The sequence below is a fragment of the Sander lucioperca genome, chromosome 18 (assembly GCF_008315115.2).
Source record: "Sander lucioperca isolate FBNREF2018 chromosome 18, SLUC_FBN_1.2, whole genome shotgun sequence".
Lineage (NCBI taxonomy): Eukaryota > Metazoa > Chordata > Actinopteri > Perciformes > Percidae > Sander > Sander lucioperca.
This window is the reverse complement of record NC_050190.1, coordinates 31,077,743-31,099,958: the sequence shown is the minus strand read 5'-3', so window position 1 is coordinate 31,099,958 and position 22,216 is coordinate 31,077,743. Positions and strand designations below refer to the sequence as shown.

General features: G+C 41.0%; 1 protein-coding gene across 6 annotated transcripts in view; it reads right to left on the bottom strand.

Annotated features, from left to right (window-relative positions):
* Positions 1-22,216, bottom strand: part of crybg1a (crystallin beta-gamma domain containing 1a) — a 49,598-nt gene continuing 27,382 nt past the window's right edge. For 3 of the 6 annotated variants that reach the window (XM_035994563.1, XM_031321470.2, XM_035994566.1), the window contains 21 exons: positions 20,613-22,048; positions 18,228-19,321; positions 11,836-17,108; positions 10,892-10,930; positions 10,673-10,791; positions 10,177-10,354; positions 9,509-9,648; positions 8,531-8,657; positions 8,403-8,438; positions 7,635-7,795; positions 6,990-7,116; positions 6,551-6,696; positions 5,309-5,435; positions 5,086-5,115; positions 4,866-4,978; positions 4,282-4,414; positions 4,002-4,141; positions 2,690-2,813; positions 2,248-2,406; positions 940-1,102; positions 1-653 (listed from right to left, as the gene is read on the bottom strand). In XM_035994563.1, the coding sequence (XP_035850456.1) occupies positions 565-653; positions 940-1,102; positions 2,248-2,406; positions 2,690-2,813; positions 4,002-4,141; positions 4,282-4,414; positions 4,866-4,978; positions 5,086-5,115; positions 5,309-5,435; positions 6,551-6,696; positions 6,990-7,116; positions 7,635-7,795; positions 8,403-8,438; positions 8,531-8,657; positions 9,509-9,648; positions 10,177-10,354; positions 10,673-10,791; positions 10,892-10,930; positions 11,836-17,108; positions 18,228-19,321; positions 20,613-22,048 (9,954 nt within the window). In that variant the 3' untranslated portion in view covers positions 1-564. The remainder of the gene's footprint in view (positions 654-939; positions 1,103-2,247; positions 2,407-2,689; positions 2,814-4,001; positions 4,142-4,281; positions 4,415-4,865; positions 4,979-5,085; positions 5,116-5,308; positions 5,436-6,550; positions 6,697-6,989; positions 7,117-7,634; positions 7,796-8,402; positions 8,439-8,530; positions 8,658-9,508; positions 9,649-10,176; positions 10,355-10,672; positions 10,792-10,891; positions 10,931-11,835; positions 17,109-18,227; positions 19,322-20,612; positions 22,049-22,216) is intronic. The other 3 variants (XM_035994565.1, XM_035994567.1, XM_035994564.1) reach the window with 3 other exon arrangements.

The window sequence follows — 22,216 nt, the reverse complement described above, 5'->3', positions numbered from 1 at the left end:
TTTCCTCATACATTCACATATTTACAATCAACAGTGTGCGGCATTGTCATTGCAGTTCTGCTTTAAAATGTGAGCCCAAATCTATACAGGTGATGCTTATGTACAACCTAATGCAGCAAAGTACAATTTGTGTAACAATGTAAAAACCTATCAAGTCCTAAAAAGATATTCAAACTTTACAATAGATCATTTCTGATCTACAACAATAAAAATTAAACCTCTTTAGTCTACAGAAATCTTTGGATTGTGGGCACATCGGACTTCATATTGCAGCTGTCAATAAACGCTATACATTCATATTGGCCAACAGCATGATCAGAAAAACTGACATCGGAGCCGTGTAGTCGAAAAGTACCATAAAGTGAAGAAAGGTATGCAGCATTGAAACAGGGCTGAGTTCTCACTACATGCAGTGAAAACAGAGAGGGGAGTCTTTGGTATATAGTGTTTGAAATCAAGTGGCTAAAAATAAGCAATATTTTTTACACTACTATAATAGTTTAAATGTTGATCCAGTCAATGGTAACCCTCCTTCAAGAAGGGTGTTCCACGGGGTTCATCAGATCACAGGATATCCAAGGTCCAAATTTGGTTCAATTTTCTCTCATCGCATGTATTGAGGATCACCTGGTTCTTGTCATACTGATGACCACCTAAGAAGCAAAAACAATAAAACACAAGTCAGTGGTTGTTTTTTTTTTTAAACTAAAAAAAAACATTTTAGACTGTTGACACCAATGACAAGTTGGTCATTAAGGAATCCAAATAATGAAACCCAGTTATTTAGTATGCACCTCTTCAATACACCAGGAGATGGAGCTGTTGGTTCAGGGCTGACTGCCTCTCGGTCACATACTGACATAGTTGAACCTTTTCATTTATTCCATTAAAACGTCACTCGACAAACACATGTTTGAAGTTAAGACTAAGCTATCTGACCTTTGACCTCCAGGACCAGGCTAGGGTTGAGGTGGCAGCGCACTCGGCCATCTGGGGTGACGTTCCACAGGTGGTTGCCTTTGCCTCGCTCCGGGGCAACGCAAAGCCTGCTGCCCTCCATCACCACACTGCCTGTGGTCTCCAGGCAACAGTCGTCCACCAGCTGGAGACACAGAGGGCATGGTGGTTGAGGATGAAGATGCGTGAGTAAGTATCGGTTCATTTTCCTTGCTGCTTAAAATGTATATTGTGGCAGACTGGTTGCCATTCATTGCTTTTGTAATTTTTCTGAGTGAAAGAAACAAACTCTAAACTACACAGCTCTCATTGGATGCATTCCACTGATGACTCTGCCTTGCTACCACCATCTCCTTAATGGGTTATTTCATAACAGAAAGTAATATATTCAGGATATAAGATCAGTTTTAACAAATCTAATGCTTGCCTCTTACATAAGACCCCACAGAAAAAAATGTATAGGTCCTATCCTTTCCTGGGGAGTCCATTGGAAAGGGGATAGATGTTTTGTTTTTTATTTCAAGTAAGTGCAGTAGCAAAACTGTAAAAAATTAATAAACCTGTGGCCGGGTTGGCTCAGTGGTAGAGCAGGCGCACATATACTGAGAGGTTTATGCCTCGATGCAGAGGTCCAGGGTTCAAATCTGACAATTTCCTGCATGTCTTCCCCCTCTCTCTGCCCTTTCTCACCTAGCTGTCCTATCAAATAAATAAATAAAGGTGGAAAAAGCCCAAAAAATAAAAATAAATAAATAAACCTTGCAATGTTAAGAAATCCTTTAAGAATCTTTGAGGTAACATTAAAAAAATAAACACTCCTGTTGAGAGGTTTGAGATATCCTGCTAACAGACAGACGACAAACTGGATTAAAAACATAATAACCTCTTTGGCAGAGGTAACCACTGGAATGAATAACGTCTGTTGGGAATACATGTTTTTTCCTGCTTTGCATATTGTCTTGATCACGCCCTTGTTTTCAGGTACACAGTTAGCTTAAAATAACTGTGCCATAGTGTGGAGTATTTTCATCACGACTACTACTGGAATGGTTCCTACAGAAAGTAACATCTGTTAACAATTGATCTGTATAAGGGTGTGCGCTCTACCAGGTGAGCTACCCAGGCGCCCAGGCCTTGAACTTTTTAAAGCAAAGGTATCTCTGTCTGTTGTCCCTGTGGGCTTCACTAGAGTTTCCACAGACGGTGTGGGTGACTAGATGATTTGGTGTAACCCCTGACAAGTGTTTTTTTTTTTTTGCAGTTTTGTGTGGTGTCGGTATAACGTTGTACCTTGCAGGTAAGCTGCCCGTCCCGATAGAGCCAGACCTGCTCTAACCCTCCCGTCTCCTCCACAGCCTGAACCCTCATCAGCTTGATGTCATCCAGAGTTCCTGTCAGGGACATCACACATCCGGTCTCCCTGTTCCGCAGACGGAAGTACATCTGCTTCTGTTGGAGGAAAACATGCAAAACCACATGGTTAGATTTCATTTATGAACACGTCACAGTATTTTACAACTAGATGTGTGACTAGTTTTTTTGATCTGACTTGATTAATAGAGACAGTGTTTTTATTTGGTATTTTACTTATTCGTTATTTTGTACTTCTTATCCATGTGAGAACTTAAAATAAACAAAACAGAGACACTAACTTGATGTACGAGATTTAGTTTATTATTACTAATAGTCTAATATACTATTTTCTGATGGCCTCATATCCCTCCCTCCATACCTGGGGTAATGGACGTAGGGATCCTAATTGCTGCCTGCCGCTGAACTTCCACAAATCAGCCACTTCACTTGGCTGGAGAAGCAGCTGTCGACCGCGGTAGTTACTGCCTTCATACAACACCCACCTAGGGAGAGGACGGCCATGGGTGTTAGTTCAGTTTCATGAATATGCATAGAAAAAAAAAAAAAAAAAAAAAAAAAATCACACATGAACAGTCTACGTATATTTACATTTCAAGCTGAGCTTCATGATTTATGATATATTTGTAACATATCTTATCGACTTGGCGACTTTCCTCGCATCTTTAACATGTTTACTGTTCTTAATGAGAACGTGTCCAGCTCAAAAAGCTAAGCTAACACTATTTAAGGAAATTGCATGTGTCCCTGTCAAACCTTCTGCAGGAATGTGAACATTTAAATGTTTTTCCACGGATCCTTTTGCATTTCCTCAACACTTCAGTGGTTAAAGGTTGAAGAGCTTAGGTTAAAACTTTGCTAATTTAAACATGTAAATCACCAAACATAACAAGGTTTGACTAGTTTACATACATTAAAGGTATACTCGTATACACAACTGCAGAGCAGAAGTTATAGAAAATCAACATTTGTGTGTGCTTAAATAATAAATACCATAGTGTTTTAAATCAACTTAACATAACTATTAAAACATTCAAAAGTTTAAATTTTGTTCAGTTAGTATGTCTATTTTATGACCTGTCAGTCAAGTTGGGATTAAAAGCAGGTTTTGACTGTGTTTTGAGTGATAGGGTTGGGCGAAAAAACAATAATATAAATATATAATTAGTTATTGATTAACTGTGCCTTTAAAAGGTGCTCTAAACGATGTCATGCGTTTTTTAGGCTACAACATTTTTTGTCACATACAGCAAACTTCTCCTCACTATCTGCTAGCTGCCTGTCCCCTGAACACACTGTAAAAGAACACAGTCTCTGTAGACAGCCCAGGCTCCACAAACAGCAACAAAAACAAACTGCGCCAACCTGCACCACCAAACATAACAAACAGTGTTCCAGCCAATAACCGACAAGAAGGAGTTGGTTGAGCCATCACCGCAGCAGCGTTAGCACGTAGGCTACTTCCACAATGCGCGTTCATGACTGTTTCAGGAAGCATGGAAGGGAGGGGGAGGGGACGGGATGAGGAGGAGGGAGGGGGGCGAGCTAGCCTCCGTTTTGTTTGACAATACTTTGAACGTCAACAAGAAGTAACGTCACCCGACATCGCTTAGAGCACCTTTAAAAAGATACCAAAAACATAATAGTGGAAATGTTTAAAAAAAGTGACATACATTCCTCCCTCCACCACCAGGGAGCGTATGCACGTGTCCATGCCTGCCTGCCGCAGGTTCACAGCTCCATTAGTCAACACCGCTCTGCGCCCTCTACAGCCGTTGTTACTGAACAAGACGATGGAGGGCAGAGAAAACTCCTGGAGAAGAAGACCAGAGCATTTATTATTAGTGTCATCCACAATCACTTAGAATTCTTCCTTCATCACCAACAACGCAGAGTGAGCGTCACAAAGGGCCCAAATATAGTTTTTCATACAAGCAGACGGACAATACTCACATGTCCAAGGGTCTGTATGGAGCGAATGGTAGAGTCTGAGGACAGGAAGCCCATGGCCTCTGTGTTGGGGTATTCTCCCTCCTCCAACACATACATGTTCTCTGTGAACTGAGCTCCTTCATATGCCACAAATCTGACACAGAAAGGCACAGATACACACACACACACACACACGTTATTGTTGTCATATTGTTCTGTTCAGTTTTTCCAATAACTCTATCATCTTTAAAATCTATTCTCATCATAACACAACTTTATACACTCAGTGTCACTTGTATTAGTGTTTTCTACCATTCTATCATTAGGTTGTTTGTTATTGTCACTCTCAGGTGGAACTTGGGTCCCCCAAATGTTGCTAAGTTTATTTCATGATTTTTTAACCAAGGGCTGTCAACATGTTCTAACTAAAGAGATGCATGTGGAATATAAACTTAAAAAAATAAATAAATAAAATGTTTTCATCTGACAAAAGTCATTTTTTAGTTTGGTGCCAAATAAATACAGCATCCAATCTTCAGCCGACCACATCAAATCTCTAATACCCAGAGAGTCACTGACAGTTCCAGGTAGTGTTTGGTGCCTACCTGCCAGCCAGCACCTTACAGGACTTGGGTATGAAGTCCTCATCCAGAGCTGCTGCGCTGTCCTCAAGAGCCACCAGCCTTCCCTGGAAGTCTGGCTCAGAATACAGCTGCATCTGTAACACACATTAAAACGGAACTAAGCGACCCAGCCAGCGCAGAAAAAAAGACAGGAAAATGGGTTAATCTGTTTGATTTAAAGTATTAATTGGAGGGATAATACCTTGAATCTGGTTGTTACCATCAGTGGGTCCTATAAAACAGACAGGAGGGAGGTATTAACATCCTTTAATAACTTTGCACTAACAGAGTTGTTAATAAAATGCTCATTTAGCTGTTGCTAAGACTTATTTCAATGACATGACATTTACTTAAAACATCACAAAGGCAGAGTCTATTTCCAATGTGAAAATAATTAGCCACATCCCGCTTTTAACTTTTCTTACGTGGAAGACCGGCTGTATGGATGAGATCTTGAAGTTCTGGGCGCCCCAGTCCTCTGGGCTTGCATACAGGCCTCTCTCCAGAACGTAGAGCTCTCCACTGAATCCAGGCTTCTCGAACGCCACCCACCTGCCAGGGAAACGCACAAAAAGATCCTAAGATGCAAAACCCCACAGTGACAGAAGTCTTTTATTAGAGACAGATACAGGTAAAGTTGTCTCTTCATAATCTGATTGGTTCTCTCATTAAATCACTGACTTGGGCTGTATTCTGTGCTACCATTATAAAAAGAGGAAGTCCATGCTTCTAAAGAGGCTGTAAACCGATTCAGCTGGCGAGGCAGATGTAAAGCAAACAGTAGAACGTTACATAAAGAGGTTGATAAAGGTTAAACAAACTCACTCAGCTCAAACATTCATCTGGCTGATTGACAAAAATCTGTTAACTAAAAAAACTTGTGCCTTATGTTTTATAGGTATTATTATTTAATATAAATAACTGACTTAAAATGTGTTCAAACCATTGTGAAACTTAACCACTTAGAAACTTCGAAAAGAAGCTTGTAATGCATACCTTTAATAGTAACCAACGATTCTAGGGCTGCAACTAACGATTATTTTCATAGTCATAGTCAATGATCATAGTCAATAGTCAATGTCAGAAAATGGTGAAAAATGTGGATCAGTGTTTCCCAAAGCCCAAGACGACGTCCTCAAATGTCTTGTTTTGTCCACAACTCAAAGATATTCAGTTTACTGTCACAGAGGAGAGAAGAAACTAGAAGATATTCAAATTTAACAAGCTGGAATCAAAGAATTTTTACTTTTGTCTTAAAAAATTACTCAAACCGACTAATCGATAATCAAAATAGTTGGCGATTAATTTAAGAGTTGACAACTAATCGATTAACTGATTAATCTTTTCAGCTCTAAAAGATTCACTCTTCTTATTCACATCATCAGTGTGAATCCTTACCCTCGAGAGAAGGAAGCTTTTGTCATGCTTTGTCAACCACGACGTATGAATTACAAAACTTTGTCACACGAGATTATTCATAATTGTATCCTCTAGAGCTGTGTGTGTGTATATAGAGTGACAGAATGCTTACTCATGTATAAAAAGGTGAGGGCCACACACCCAAACACTATAAGGGCGTGGACAACACAGAGTCAAAATGTTTCCACTCCATCTTTATGCATTTTAACTTTGTGTGTTATTGTTTTTTGATTGTGTGCTTGACTTACACTCCACCCAGGACGTTGACAGACTGAGTTTTGCCACTATGGCCGACGTCCTCCATGCTGAGGACGGGACCCAGCAAGTCCACGTTGCGCCCCAGTTCATCAAAGTGCCGTTCACTGAACAGTTTAACGTGAGGGGAAAGGAAATCCTAGGGAAGACGATTTGGTGAAATTATTAGAAAGTAAAAAGCAACTTCTTTCATTTCAAGTTCTCACTGTCTAGGACAAAACGCTTCCACGCAGGAAACAAACTCTTTTAGGTTTCCAGTTCATTAAGAATCAAGAGAGGCACTGTTCACTCTTTTAATGACCAGTGAACTCTAAAAGGTGGAGTGCAGAAACAACACAATAATCAGTGCTTAGTGCCAAAGAAACAAGACCATACAGCAAATCTTGCAGATCATCATTTCAATGTGTCAATAATAACGCGGGAGATACTCACTGTGCATACAGGCCGAAGTGACAGGAGCCCATCTTCAGATCCTCCCCAGTCACTGCAGTGAGGATACTCCCCCTCCTCCAGGATGTACTGCTGGCCTTCCAAGTCTGCCTCTTGATAGCCCACCCAGCTGCAAGGACAAAACAAAGACATATCACTAAAATGTCACAATTAGTTTAAGCCATCTCAGGGTTTCCCCCAGAAAATGGGTTAAGCCGGGTAGCAAGTGTTTTTATTTTATTTATTATTATAATTTTTTTTTTACAAGGGCCCGGCTCAGGCCAGTCACAGAATGACAGCCCAAGAGTTTCTGTAATAACAGAATCATTGAAGGAATTGCAAAAATTGAGAATTTAAAAAAGCTATACAACCGATTCCATAGGGCCCTACATAAAATCAGTGCTAAAAGCTGACTGGAGATTTAAAAATATGACTACAATCTAATTTTCCAACCAACCCGCTCCACTGTAACTGTAGTTTAAAAAACGTCTGAAAAATACATTTAAAATATTATTCCCAGTGGCTAAGGCCCGGTGGGCTACCGCTTTTATCTTAATCTTATTTGAATTTAAGAAGACAACATATCCTAATGGTTGGCTGCCTGATGACGATCACTGCCCTGCATCTATTAACTCAACAGATACTTACAGACCACCAAGTATCTTTAAAGACCCCACTGTAGACAATGTCTTCTTGTTCTCGTCTGGTTTGCCTGTTTCCTCCTCTTTCAGCTCTTCTTGCAAGTTGTACACATCGCTGTCGACCTCTATGCACTCTCCATCAAAGTTGGGCTTCTCAAACACTAAGGCCTGGGTGAAAGAAGTTAAAGATGAGCGTTAGTTGTAAAGAGAGGCCTTAATGCTTTTACACACTGGGTGCGTGACGAATAAACAACACAAAAATGCGGAAAAACTCAACTGCAAAGTTTTCGTACCTAAACCTTTTTGTACCGGGTAGCGATGCGAATTTGCGACAGTTGCAACGCAATAAAAAAGTCTGAATAGATTTGATCTCCTCTTCCTCACTCGACGTAAGAGGAGATTTTGGGAACATCCCATTTTTATTTTATTTTTCATCCCAAGGTAGAGAAAGAGAAGAAGAGTTCCAATGCCTCATGTGAGGACAGTGGCTTGGCCGTGTCATCCTCCCCAGCTCCACCCTCTCGCCCAAAAATGGTCACATCTGGTTTCAAAAAACCAAGATAGCGACAATACATCAAATTTATATAGCTCTTTTCTAGGTACTTAAACTCTTTACAGAGCGGAATAAAAGATAATAATAATAAAAAATATATATAGTTAAGAACCTGGGCTAACTAGCCAGGCCGTGGAAAGCATTTGTCAAGCCTATGTGTTAGGTTTCTATAAATAGCACATATTAATAGATGCAACAAATGTAATGCAATGCAAAACAAACCTTGAATTCACAAGGATGCTCCACCATTATTGGTCCCTGTAATGAAAAGACAAACATTTGTCAGACCATGACAATTGACAAAACGACAGTATAGTGGAAACATATATCATCTATTTCATGTACTGTACCATTCGGAGAGGTCTGAGAGACCCGATGAAGGGCTCAGGGAAACCCCAGGACTCTGGGCAGGGATACTCCCCCACCTGCAGCACTCCAACAAAACCTCCAAACCCTGGATCACTGTACACCAGCCAGCTAAAGGCACACAGAGACATGGGAGAGAGAGTGAGGAATAAAAGAGAGGAAGGAAAGGGGAAGTAATGACCATTTAGGGCCTTATTTAGTGACTTTAGTGATAGGCAAACCTGTCTTATCCTGTTACACAATGAAGGGACTTAATACAGTATCTCTACACCAGCTAAAAAATGTAAGTGCTAACCATCAATAATCAGCAGCAGTTAAAACTATGACAAGCATAAGCTTTATCCCGCAGATTGCATTTCTTCATAGACAGAGAACAGATTTCCCATACAGTCCCAGAAAGCTTGCATCGTTGTGATCTTTAACTCCAACCAGACAAACAGCCGCACTGTTATTAACCACACAAACCCTACCAGACCCACAAACCGCCAACTTAATGCATTGTAGTAGCTGTAGTAATTGTCAGTAGTGAGAAGGACATAGACGCAGCGCCCGCATGTGTGAGTGTGTCAGAGAGTGAGTGGAAAAGAAGGTGGACTATTTGCATGGCATGTTCCGTAAGTTATTAATAACTTTGGCTACTCGGAACGCTGCCTGTGGTTCAACTCCTGCATCGTACTGCATGTAGTCTCGCCATGGCAGCGGTTCCTTACACAGACGTCAGTTCGGCTCCGCTGGCTTAAATGCGCAAGAACTCTGTCCCCTCAGTCCATCTTTGTAACTTTCACACAGACGGTGAGGCGACTTAAAGGTACAACAGTCCCGCCTTGAACAGGCTGTGTGAAAGGGGCTATAGAAACTGAAAGATGTTTTCATAATGCAACAACCCCATTTACATACATACATAGATCCCCCGTTACGTTAAATGAGTGACACAATAGCCTTTGGCTGTCAGCTGAACTTACACTCCAGAATGAACCTTAATGGAGCCGGTGGTCTGTGGAATCCCATAGGAGCCAATCTCTACGATGTCGTCACAGTAAGATGACATCCTCCCCAACCCATTTACCTCTGCAAACAGGTCGATTTGGGGTATGCTATAGTCCTATAAAACACAAAAATTAAATTGTGAGAATTTCATTACAAATAAGGCCTGGTAACAGGTCATTTGAAATGTTTAGTGCTAATACATTACCAAAGTGTCTGAGTAAGATATCATTTGTTTGATGCTGTACTTTATGTAATGCAAAAAAAGTTAAAACGTTTTATACTTAACAAAAGCTAAACTTTCCTTATGTTGAATCTAAATATAAAAACTGCACCTTTATGAAATGCAGTCTAAAATTGGCAAAATTGGAATTAAATCAGAAACTGTCTGATCAAAGAATAACTGGAGAAGAGTACAAATCTGAGCAAGCATTCGATGCCAGCTTTTGGTACTAGACAATTTTCAATACTGCCACATTTCCTTTTCGGTCGATACCAAAAAAGTATTTTATAGTGTTTGATACCTAGCCCTACTTACAAATCCCACAGGGATCATATGAGGTGGGAAACAACATAACAGCCCAAATAGTTACAATAACAATATGGAAACAGTATGACAGACTGACAAATGAACAGGTTAACTTACTCTAATTGCCAACTGAATAGAACCTATGACCATAGGTGCTGTTGGTACAGGCTGACCCATCTGGTCTAGTGTCGGTGGTGTTCCCTCCTCTGCCCACATATTCACTAAGTGCTCTGTGGGACCTTCCTCAAGTGCGATGATACGACCCTGGAAGCCAGGTTTTTCAAAGAGGAGCCAGCTGAAGAAAAAGAGAACTGCATCATTACGTTATCAAAAATCTGACAATGTGTTAGTTTATGGATCGCTTAAGGAAACAATAAACAGCCTCGAGGATTGCGCCATTAGATACATGCTTACAGGGACAAAGAGAAACACAGAAAACAAATGGAAAGGATCTCGTAGGAAGGCTCTTAAACATAGCCAGTGCAAAAGTGCCAAGTGCAGACATACTGCCTGGATAGTCATCTACATCATACTGTATAAGCAGGTTTTAGGGAACTATATTTATGATCATCAGCATTCATATTACACCTGCAGGTTTACCAAAGACCCTTACCATCCTCTGATAACTCTGACTGAGATGACAGGGGAAAGCTTAAATGCGGTGGCATCCTCTAGATCACAGTAGAGTTCAAACGGCTGCCCTCCAAACTGAGCATGTTCATGTATCACAATCTGGATGAGGAAATAAATGTCATTAAAATATATAGCAGCAAACAATGTATTATTGACACAAAGAATTATAAAAATGCAAGTAAATAACATTTAATGATACCTTTCCAGGCCTTTTGTGAAACCCTCTTACTGCAGGTATCTGAAAGAAAATGTAACATTTTGATTATGAACTTGATCCTTTGCTTTAGAAAAAATACTTTAGTCCTCAAACAGTGGAGCTAACTTCATTTGTTAGCCTCTTTAGAGCCAAATCACTTCTAGGAATAAGAACCATTTCTTATCACCACCCGTCATGTTCCAAATGTGTTCATTTGGATCTTTTATCAAACTATTTCAACCATTCATTACTTTTTACTATATATTTCAACCATTTATCCAATATATGGATATATATATTTTTTAACCAAATAGTAATTTCTATTTTATCAAATTAGTTGAGCTACTTTAACAATCTTTTCTCGTATCCCATAGCAACTGCAGAAGTACCCCCTGGGGTACAACTTGTTTGGGAATCCCTGAGGAGAATACACATTATGATTGGAAGAAACTTAAATAATTGTCTAACAGTTGTAATGCCAAAGTTCTAAAGGGAGAGACATGAACACTTGTTGTGCAGTAGGTAGGTATCATCCATGGACACTGTGTTCATCTTAACACAAACATGGTTTTTGCATAGTTCTCCTTTATTTGCATATTAGTGCAAATGTCCTATTATGACATTGCAGTTGCGCTTTGAGCTGATCTAGGCAAAGATTCCCTGTGTAAAATTCCACACAGAGGACGCGCTCCTTTGACCTGTCCTCACTTGCAAATGATTCATGACTTTGTTGCAACAGCAGCAAAAAAACAAAAGAACAGTATATGGAACGGAGACATATCACCATGGAAATGAACTAGGAAATATCAATGTGCTGTGTAAAAGCCTAGCAGCCCAAAGCCTGAATGGTTCTGATGAATGGTATTTCTTTTTGCTAAAGAACGTTAGTAATAATTCGGAAAAAAACAAACTGAAGCCACAATGAAATAAAATATTGAAATTCCTACCTTAGGCGTAGAAGTAGTAAGTCCATTTCTAGAAGTCTGCTGGCCATTGTTGCTGGTTGGAGGCACTCCTGCAGGGCCCTTCAGGCTCACACCCACATTGGGTACTCCTGCTGTCGAGGCCTGGTCTATCACAGAACCTTCAGGATTCATTTTAGTTTTAGTTGTCTGTGTAGAGCCCTGGGAGGCCTCAGATTCTGATTTGTTCTTCTTGAGGTATTTCTCCAAATGAACAGGCAGCTTTATCTCAGAGAACAAGGGCAGAGGAGGAGAGGAGTGGTTGGGTGCTGACTCACTACCTGTACCTATACCACCACCCACAAGTGGGCCTTGATCTACACCTCTCACACCCTGCTTATCTGCTTTGACGGCAGGCAGAGGTGAATCAACAACTTCCTGCTTTGCAAGTGAGAGCAGGTCCTGTTGTTGGTTAGAACGTGTGTTATTTGAGGCGGCGGTAGCTTCCTCTTTGGTCTTCCTGGAGGAATGAGGGGAACTCAGTAAGCTGGAGAGGATGGACATCCTTCCAAGTCGTGGCGTCAGCTTCCCAGGCTCTTCTCCATTGTTTTGTCCCTCTTCTTTTCCTGCTTCAACGTGTGTCCCCTCGTTGACTCCATCTTTTCCTTCCACCTCATCAACTGATTTGATATGGTCTCTTGATGTGTGCATGGCATTATCTTCTGCACATTTTTCTAGGGTCCGTCCTTTCCTATCGGCTGCTTTTTGTTTAAGCACCATAGCTGGAGAAGGATCCCTAAAACTTTTGCCAGTTTTTCTTAAGCCGAACTGGAATTCCTCTGGATCAAACGTTCTCTCAAAATGGTCCTCCTTGATGGCTGGCAGGGCAAAAGGTGGAGATGGGGACTTTTTACGAACATGCCTCTTTGGAGGCAGTGAGAACGGAATGCTACCCTCCTTAATGCTCCTGATAAAATTCAAATCAAAGTCATCAGGCTCAAGAGAGTTATCCTCACTGGCTGAGGCATTTAGTCTTCTTTTATGTTTCTTCTTCTGTTTTTGATGCATCACATCTAACCAGCTAGATGGAGATTCCTTCTTTTGCTGAGTACTTTGAGATGTTGAAGGTGGTTCCGCTGTCGCAGAAAGAGACAAACTGCCATTGAGTGTTGGCTTTGAAGGCTTTTGTTGATAACTGAGGTTTATGGTTCTCTCTTCTCTTAAAGTCTGCAGTTTCTGTTTCAGATCAACATCTGTCTTTGTTTTTTCTTCATCATTCTTCTGAGCATCAGGGCTATTAAGTACTTCATCTGGAACAACAGTGGGCTTGTCTTTTTGTTCTTCACCACCTTTTCTGCTAGATGCATCTTTTACAATAATGCGTTCCGACTCTTGCTTGGCATCTATCTTTGATGCTTTCATCTGCTGATGCTCCTGCTTTGTCACTTTGTGTTCAACGTCAACATGCTCTTTAATTTCTTTTCTTTTCTTCTGTTTATTATCAGTCTGACTACCGGCTTTTTCAGTTGTGAAAACAACTGGGTTTGCAGTTGGGGCTTTGAAATCTGTGGATTGTTCAGAGCTTTTCTCTGGTTTCTTAATCTCCACATGTTCATCTTTGACAATTGAGGGCTTCTGGTCCTTTTGGGTGCTAACTTCAGAGGTAGCATTCTCAATTACAATCTCATTCACCCGACTCTTTATTGGTGAATCCTTTGTTTCAGTCTTCTCTTTAGCTCCATCAGCACTCTGAGTTTTGCTGCTTACATCTTTTAGTTTTTGAGTTTGGCTTTCTGATACCTTCTTTGGAGCTTCTGTTCTCATTGTTGTTTCATCCACCAAACTCTTATCTGATGAATCCTTTGCTTCAGTATTTTCCTTGATACCGGCAGTACTCTGAGTTTTGGTGCTTACAAGCTTTATTTCTTGAGTTTGGCTTTGTGATATCTTCTCTGGAGCTTCTGTTCTTACCATTTCCAGTTCCTGTTTTAGGTCAGTATTTGAACGTTTGGATTCTGTTGATTTGCTTATGTCTGGTTTGGTTATGTCTGCATGTTGATCTCCAGCAACTATGGACATCTGATCTTGTACACCAACCTCACTGTCAGCATGCATAATTGCAGTCTCATTCACCAAATTCTTTATTGTTGGATCCTTTGTTTCAGTCTTCTCTTTAGTACCTTCAGCACTCTGGGTTTCACTACCTACTGCTTCCAGTTCTTGACTTGTATCCATTTGTAAACCTTCTGTGGTCTTCCCTGGAGCTTTTGCTGTCTCAGGTTGCTGTTCTTGGTTAGCATTTGGACATTTGGATTCTGCTGATCTAGAAGCATTTTCCTTTGTTTTTTTAATGTCCTCATCTTGGTCTCTAGCAATTAAAGTCTTCTGTTCCTTGGCTCCATCAGCACTCTGAGTTTTGGTGCTTACAACCTTTAGTTTTTGAGTTTGGCTTTCTGATATCTCCTTTGGAGCTTCTGTTCTCATTGTTGTTTCATCCACCAAACTCTTATCTGATGAATCCTTTGCTTCAGTATTTTCCTTGATACCGGCAGCACTCTGAGTTTTGGTGCTTACAAGCTTTATTTCTTGAGTTTGGCTTTGTGATATCTTCTCTGGAGCTTCTGTTCTTACCATTTCACGTTCCTGTTTTAGGTCAGTATTTGGACATTTGGATTCTGTTGATTTGCTTATGTCTGGTTTGGTTATGTCTGCATGTTGATCTCCAGCAACTATGGACATCTGATCTTGTACCACAACATCATTGTCAGCATGCATAATTGCAGTCTCATTCACCAAACTCTTTATTGTTGGATCCTTTGTTTCAGTCTTCTCTTTAGTACCTTCAGCACTCTGGGTTTCACTACCTACTGCTTCCAGTTCTTGACTTGTATCCATTTGTAAAACTTGGCTTTCTGTGGTCTTCTCTGGAGCTATTTCTGTCTCAGGTTGCTGTTCTTGGTTAGCATTTGGACATTTGGATTCTGCTGATCTAGAAGCATTTTCCTGTGTTTTTCTAATGTCTTCATCTTGGTCTCTAGCAATTAAAGTCTTCTGTTCCTTGGCTCCATCAGCACTCTGAGTTTTGGTGCTTACAACCTTTATTTCTTGAGTTTGGCTTTCTGATATCTTCTCTGGAGCTTCTGTTCTTACCATTTCCAGTTCCTGTTTTAGGTTAGCATTTGGACATTTGGATTCTGCTGATCTAGAAGCATGTTCCTCTGTTTTTTCAATGTCATCATCTTGGTCTCTAGCAATTAAAGTCTTCTCTTCCTTGTGCCTCCTAACTTTGGAGTCAGCAATCTTATTTGAAATCTCATTTGGTAAATTCTTGATTGATCCATCATTTGTTTGGCTATCTTCTTTAGTAGTATTAGTTCCAGAGCTTATGGCGTTTAGTTCTGGAGTTTGACTCTTCTTAACAACATCAGCGTGTTTGTCCCCCTGATTTGCTTCCTTATCCCTGACCTTCTCATCTTTGGCTAGAAGAACTTTGGGTTCCTGTTCATTTTTCTCTGTTGATGTCTTCATCTGCTGATCTTTGTCCTTATCACAAGTGTCTGCATTTTCTTTTAAGACAATCTGACATTTCTGCTTTGTATCAACCACACTGGCTGTATTTTCATGGAGTGCACTTCTTGCTTGCTCTGCTTCTGTCATCTTCTCTTCCAGGGCAGCTGTAACTACCGTCTGCGGTCCCTCCTCTGAGTCAGGCTGTAAACGTTTCTCCTCTGATGATAGATCTGTTGGCTTCTGTGTTTTTGTAATGTTTTTCTCTGCTTCATTCTCGATAGTTATGCCCTTAAGCTCCTTTTTGCAACTGTTCTGTGAGTCAGTGCTTTCCACTGCTGCATCATTCAGCTTTTCATTTGGTTTTGAGTCTTTCTCCTGACTTTCAAATTTTCCTGCCAGTAAAAGAGGCTCTTTGTCCAGCTGATTTTCAACATTCTTGGGCATTTCACAAACAACCTTTGTTTGAATTTCCAAAGCCTTTGCTGGTTTCCTGCCAGCCTCCTCTTTACTTTTCTCCTCTACCTCAAAATCGTTAACTAAATCTCTGCTTAATGTGGGCAATCTATCATTTCTAAGAATGATATTTGTGGTTTGATCCTTCAATAACTGTTTTTGCTGCTCTTTACGGGCCAGGTCATCAACTGAAACAGCAATGGAAGTGGCTAAAAGTACATCTTTTGGCTCAGCATCTTGGTCTTTTGAGGCCAATTTAGCAGGAAGACTATTTATATTATTTTCTTTAGAAGTGACCTTATTTATTTCTTCAAGGGAAACACTATTGGGCATAACACCTTCCTGACCAGAGTGGGTGATTATGTCACAGTGAGTGCTGCCAACCACAACAGGTTTGGTTGACATATTAGTTTCATTCTCATGAGCTGGTATTGTGTCCTGAGCCCAAACTGCAGAATTTGGCTCTGGAAGGCGTCTCTCCTGGATTAAATCTGGTTTTGTCTTACTTATTAGCTTGGTTGTCTCTAAAATGTCTTTCTCTTTTACTTCTTCTGGACAAATCTTTTGTGAAAACTGTGTTTTCTGTTCTTGTGCAGTGTTGTCACTTTGAATTTGAGATTTCTTAGATGTAGACTTAACTTTTTGTTTGGTCTCATGCTGCCCTTCCTGGCAATCACTCTCAGTATTAGTATCGGTAACTTGCGACTGAGATGGATTTGCCTTGGCAACTTCTCTGCAAGGCAATACCACAGTCCCTGGGCCTGTAACTGGTGTAACTTTTACTGGAGTGTTTTCTGAAATAATCACATTTTTTCTTTGTATTGGATGGATTTTTAAAATCTCCTCAGTTGCAGGGCTGGTTATGCTCTCCTCTAATTCCTTTGTCTCTTTTCCTTTCAGCTTGTTTTCACTGGTATTTGACCGATTGCCTGGAAGTTTTATGATGTGCTGTTGTTCCTCTGTAGACGGAAACTTGAATCTTAATCTGTCACCACTAGTATTGTCTTTCACATCTGCTGTGACACTCTCAGATGCTTTGACAGCGGTCTCTGTGTTAGTGTTCTGATTTGAGTCCTGTTTAGATGTGGATGTGCTTGCAGAATTCCTAGTTGGTGAATGTTTTCTGGATTTTACTATTTGACTCCTTGTAGGAAGCTTGCTTACAGATGACGAGGGATCAGCTGAATCCTTTACCGGACTTTTGTGGTGTTTGATGTCGCTCTGTTTGGAGAGCCTCGATGAGACGGTTTCCTCTTGCTCGGTAGGAGGTGGAGAGACACAAAAGTCACTCTCTTCTTGGCTAATGCTTCTTTTAGAGAGGTGTTTGGATAGTCTGGTCGACAGCATGCTTCCTGTTGGAAACACACACACACATGCGCACAGCTTTAATACAACAACAAAGCAAACTATCTTGAATGACGAAAAATGTCCTCGCCTTAAAGAGTAGAAAAACAGGACAAAAAGGCCTTGCTCTGTCCAAAGGGAACAAAATCTGCCTACCAGCAACTTTAAAGCTCATTAATTAACACGTTATATCTACCTTATTTAAGTTTAAAAACAACATGTTATAACGTGTTACAAGATATAACGTGTTAATTAGTAAGCTGAAGAGGTGCTGGTAGGCATTAGGGCTGTGTATTGGCAAGAATCTGGCAATACGATACGTATCACGATACATGGGTCACGATTCAATATACTGCAATATATTTTGATATACATTTTTGATAAGGCGATATATTGGGATTTTTTTAAAGTATAATTTTAGAAAAACTAATATTTAAAAAAAGACATGATGTCCATAAAAGTAAAAGAAGTTTACTTTAGGTAAACAATTCAGTACACAGAAAATCCAACTGCCAGTTTGGGATTGTGGTTCACAGGTTCTTTTTTATCAATTTTTATATGCTAAAGTAGGCCAAAGTTCAGCCATAGCTATATTGTTAGCTTCTAGCAAAAAGTCAGGCACTGCTAGGCACTGTTAGGCAAGGACACTAGTGGTGCGTCTCAGCATAGCCATCTAGCGGTAGGGGGTTTAAACACAACATAAACGTGAACTAACCGTCTTACATGAATATTTTTGCACAAATTTGTCGCGATACTCAAGTGTATTGATTTTTTCTTACACCCCTAGTAGGCAATACTGTTAAGTGGACAATGCCAGGCTAGCTGTTTGCCCGTCTCCAGCATTTGTGCTATGCTAAGCTGACAGTATCTACATATTCACCTCAAGTCATATCAATCTTATCTTTTAGTAAATAAGCACATTTCCCAAAATGTCTAACAATTCCTTTAACACACGAGCAATTGTTAAACCTCAAGGTGAACTTTCAATGTTGATCTTTCGTTCACTGTCAACAGAGGGGCCCAATAAATTTGATATAATGACGATGAAGTGTAAACTTCATCGTACTTCAAGTACTAGAACGACTGATTTCCTATCTGGCATACAACATGTTGTGATCGTACGGTCTTACCTTTTTTGGGACTTTCAGGGAGCGGAGGTGGTGTCTCACTACCAGGTCTCTCGCCAGGAGTTACTTCTTGCAGCTTTTGGACGGTCTTGGATCGGTCTGAATCAGTCTGACCAGATGTCATTTTTTTATAGTTGGTGCCACTTGTTTTAGTTATCTCATCGTTCTTCTTTCTTATTGGAGATGAAATGGGCAACCTACTCTTTGATGCCACGGAGGCATTATTCTCCAGACGGTTTTGCCCTTGTTTTTTTACATCCAGGCCCTCCCTGCTAGTTGGGTGTCCTGTTTTAGTACTATTCTCCTCGTGGCCTTTCTCCACACCATTGAACAGGTTTATAGAGTCACTGTCCTCATCTGACTTTTCTTTAATAAGCTTTGTTCCTGTCTTTTGTAATGTTTTTGTGGGAGAAATGCCTCCTGGCAGAGCTTTCCCTCCCTTGGCTTCTTCAAAACTGTGCTTCCTGCCAGCTTTGGTTGTAGTGACTGGAGATTTCAAAGCTTCTTTGGTTTCGGGTTGTTTCTGCAGTTTAACAGTGAACACTGGCCCAGAGGCATCAGTCACTGATGTTTTATCTGGTGTCACTGGTGATTTCACATCAGCATCTGATGCTGACCTTTTGGGGATTTTAGACTTTGAACCTGTCGGACTTGAGGGACCACTGGTGCTTTGATCTTTTAATGTTGGTAGCATATCATTGCTATGTTCCGTCTTTGGTGGCATATCACTGGATGTTCCCACTTTTGTGCTCTCTGTGGAGGCCTTAGCCTTTGTTGTCACAATTTTGGCCTTGCTGCCAGCTGCTGAGGATGGGGTCTTTGCTCCACTTGCCGTGGTATGCCGACTTTTTGCTGCTGCTTTAACCCCTCGTTTAGAGGGTGTAGCCTGGTTAGTCCCTGGGTCTCTTACCCCAGATCCCACCGCTTGGGACATGTCTGAGGTTGCCGAGGTATTTTCAAAGTCAGAGGCCTCACAGTCTGTTTTTTCTTTAACTAGGGGTTCAGGAGTATTTGTGTCAGAGTGTGTAGTCTCATCTGTTGTTGGAAATGGCTCAAGGTTGGCTTCCTTGAGTTCCACATTGTTGTTGTTTTGGAGTCTAAAGGGAAAAGAGAGAGAGAGAGAGAGAGAGAGAGAGAGAGAGAGAGAGAGAGAGAGAGAGAAACATTAACAAATATTTTAGAGTAACCTTATACTGCATGAGCCTTTAAATAAGGAACAATGAATAGTCCATTTCATTTTATTCTCCTGTTGGAATGGTAAAGTATATTCATGCAAGTAAAATAACTTAAATGAAAAGTTTGACACTGAGAAATGTGTTTCTTTGCTTTCTTGCTCTGTTAGATGAGAGGATTGATACCGCTCTCACGTCTGTACAAAAAATATGTAACCTAATTTCCAAAATGTCAAAAAAAAAAACTTTATTATGAAGTTTTTGGTGTCTTTAAAGAAAGTTTAAATTGAGGCTTTATTCCATTTTTAACTCAAACGGTGAAGAGAAACTACTGTTAAAACTATGTGTGGTGAAACTTCAGTTATGTAAAATAATTACAAAGGTAAATATTGCAAAATGCGAGAGCTTGGAAAAACGTTTGCAGCTGTCATTGTATTTATGTAAATATCAATTTACACATTTGTGAATATTTTCTTCTGTGACTTCAGATTCAGCTCACTCGTGAATATTTTATACAAATGAAAATTTAAACATACATAAGTTTCGATTTTGGTTCCACCAGTCCTTACATCAAGTCTTCAATCTCTCGCAACTTATTTACCTTTATAAATAACCCCCCCCCCTGCAGTAGTTCTGAAACTGTATATCCAAGTCTTCGTGGTGTACTGTAGACACACCACTATTCATTCTTTTGAGAGCCTTATCTGTATGAATACCATGCCTTTTTTTCCATAGGCATGTGTCTAAGTGTAACGATGTAAGTCAAACAAAAGTGTGCAGGCAGTAGTCGCCAGTTGCCCGTCAGATTGTAATGAAATACTTATTCAGGTAGTGAATATACACCATAGGTAAACACAGCAAAGGTGACCTTCATTTCAATTGAAACTTGACAATAAGAAAAGTAATCCTGACTCCATTATTTCTACATGTATTGTTTATTAAGTAACAATATGCTTTTTATGAATTTGCAGTGTAAGCTATATTACTTTATACAAAAATGTCACTGTTTTTGTATGATTAGATGTACTGTACATGAATATTTCAGTGCAGGTTCAGCCCTTTATTGTTCTCCTCTGGTACAAGGGAGCTTGGGAACTCAGAGCTCAGGTTGCATGCAGGCTTAGCTCTCTTAAGCTGCCCTGCTTTATGTTTCCTCCAAGATCAAAGGGAATATTAAACAGTAACCACAGAAAAATTTAAATAGAAAGGTACTCACAGTTTCCGTTCTGTTGTTTCTGAAGTCTCTGTAGTCGAAACTCCGCCGAGCTTTTCTCCCGCTGGTTCGTTCCCATCCAAACTTGGCTCCGGGCTAACGTACACCTTGTGGGCAAATACCTTGTGCTTCGAAGGCAGATTTACAGTCTTGCGCGTAACACGAATTTCTCTCGATCTGCGTTTCTCTTGTTGTGAACTTTGCTTTGAGCCTATGCCAGTGTCAGGATCCTCTGGCTGTGGCAAGGTTGTTTGGAACTCCCCTGTAGTCGGTGCCAAGTAGATGGCTGATTCTGGCAAGCTGCCACTGGACGTCAAAGTCTCGGAGGGGGTAGAAGCCCTTCTTTCTGCAGCGCACTGGGGGATTGAGTCATCCTCAGCAATTACTGTGACAGGTATAGCCAGCACAGGAGGCGAGTCCGCTCTGAAGCCTTCCTCCCCTCGTTGAATTATATCCTTCTCTTTCTCCCCCTCCCACTCCTCTTCCTCCTGAGCTCCCAGGTATGTTTCCACCCATATGGCTTTGTGGAGTTGGACAGGAGAATCTCCTCTGGGCACTTGCTCCTCCTCGGGTGACGCGCTAAATGCCTCGGCTGCAGTGTCCCAAGAGAATACCTGACCCCTCCTCTTGTTTTCCCTCACTATGTCCGGGGAGTTTTCATCTCCCTGTTGGGTCGAGATGAGGTGTGAGGTGGACGACTGAGAGCCTAAAGTTATTCCTCTCAGCACAGTCCTGTGCCCCTTCTCTCCAACTTTCACTAATGTTTTATTTGACGCTAAGCTTATAGAAGTCAAGTTAGGTGACTTTGGGGTCTCAGCTGCCTTGGAAAGGGGGATGTTCAACGCCAACAGTGTGGTCCGACCAACTGCATTATCCTCACTGTAACTCTCTGTATTCAGGACATTTTCATCCAAACTGACCTGCAGCCTCTTGCTCACTTCCTCCACCACTGACTCTGCAAAGCCTAGTGTTGAGCTTGAATCAGCACTTGGATGAGTGGTAGTAGCAAGATCCAGAGTGGTGGGAGTCACATTCCCGGAATTGCTTCCACCGCTGGCTGTGCTAACCCTGCACACGTGCACCTCCCTCACACTGCTTCGGCCACTGCTGTTACTATCTGCGAACGGGAGCTCTGCTCCGTCTGTCAACAGAGAAGCCACACTTAATGTGCTGGGACTGGAGCTAAGGGTGTCAACATACTCTGCTCCCGTTCGGTCTTCTCCATAAGAAAACCCTGTTAGTTGACTGTCTTTTCGAGAAGGAGTTGGTGTCTTTAGGCCATCCTCCTGTAAAAACTGGAGTGAATGTGGAGACAAGGGGGACGTTGGGGAAGTTGAATCGGAGGCCTCTGAATGCCGCCTGCTGCTGCTGCTCTTTTTTCTCCTGTGGGTAAAGAAATTGCTGAGGCGATCCAACACTCCCCTCTTGTCCTCCGAACTCTGAAAGAGGACACACAGAAAAAGAAACTTAAAGATAGATAGGAAGATAAATTTTGAGGTGGAGAGAGCAGCCGGCAAACACTTTTTTCCTTGGCTTTGCAAAAAAAAAAAAACTTAAGGTATGTTCTTCAACAGATATCTAGCCGACAGCTAAGAAGTGACATCATT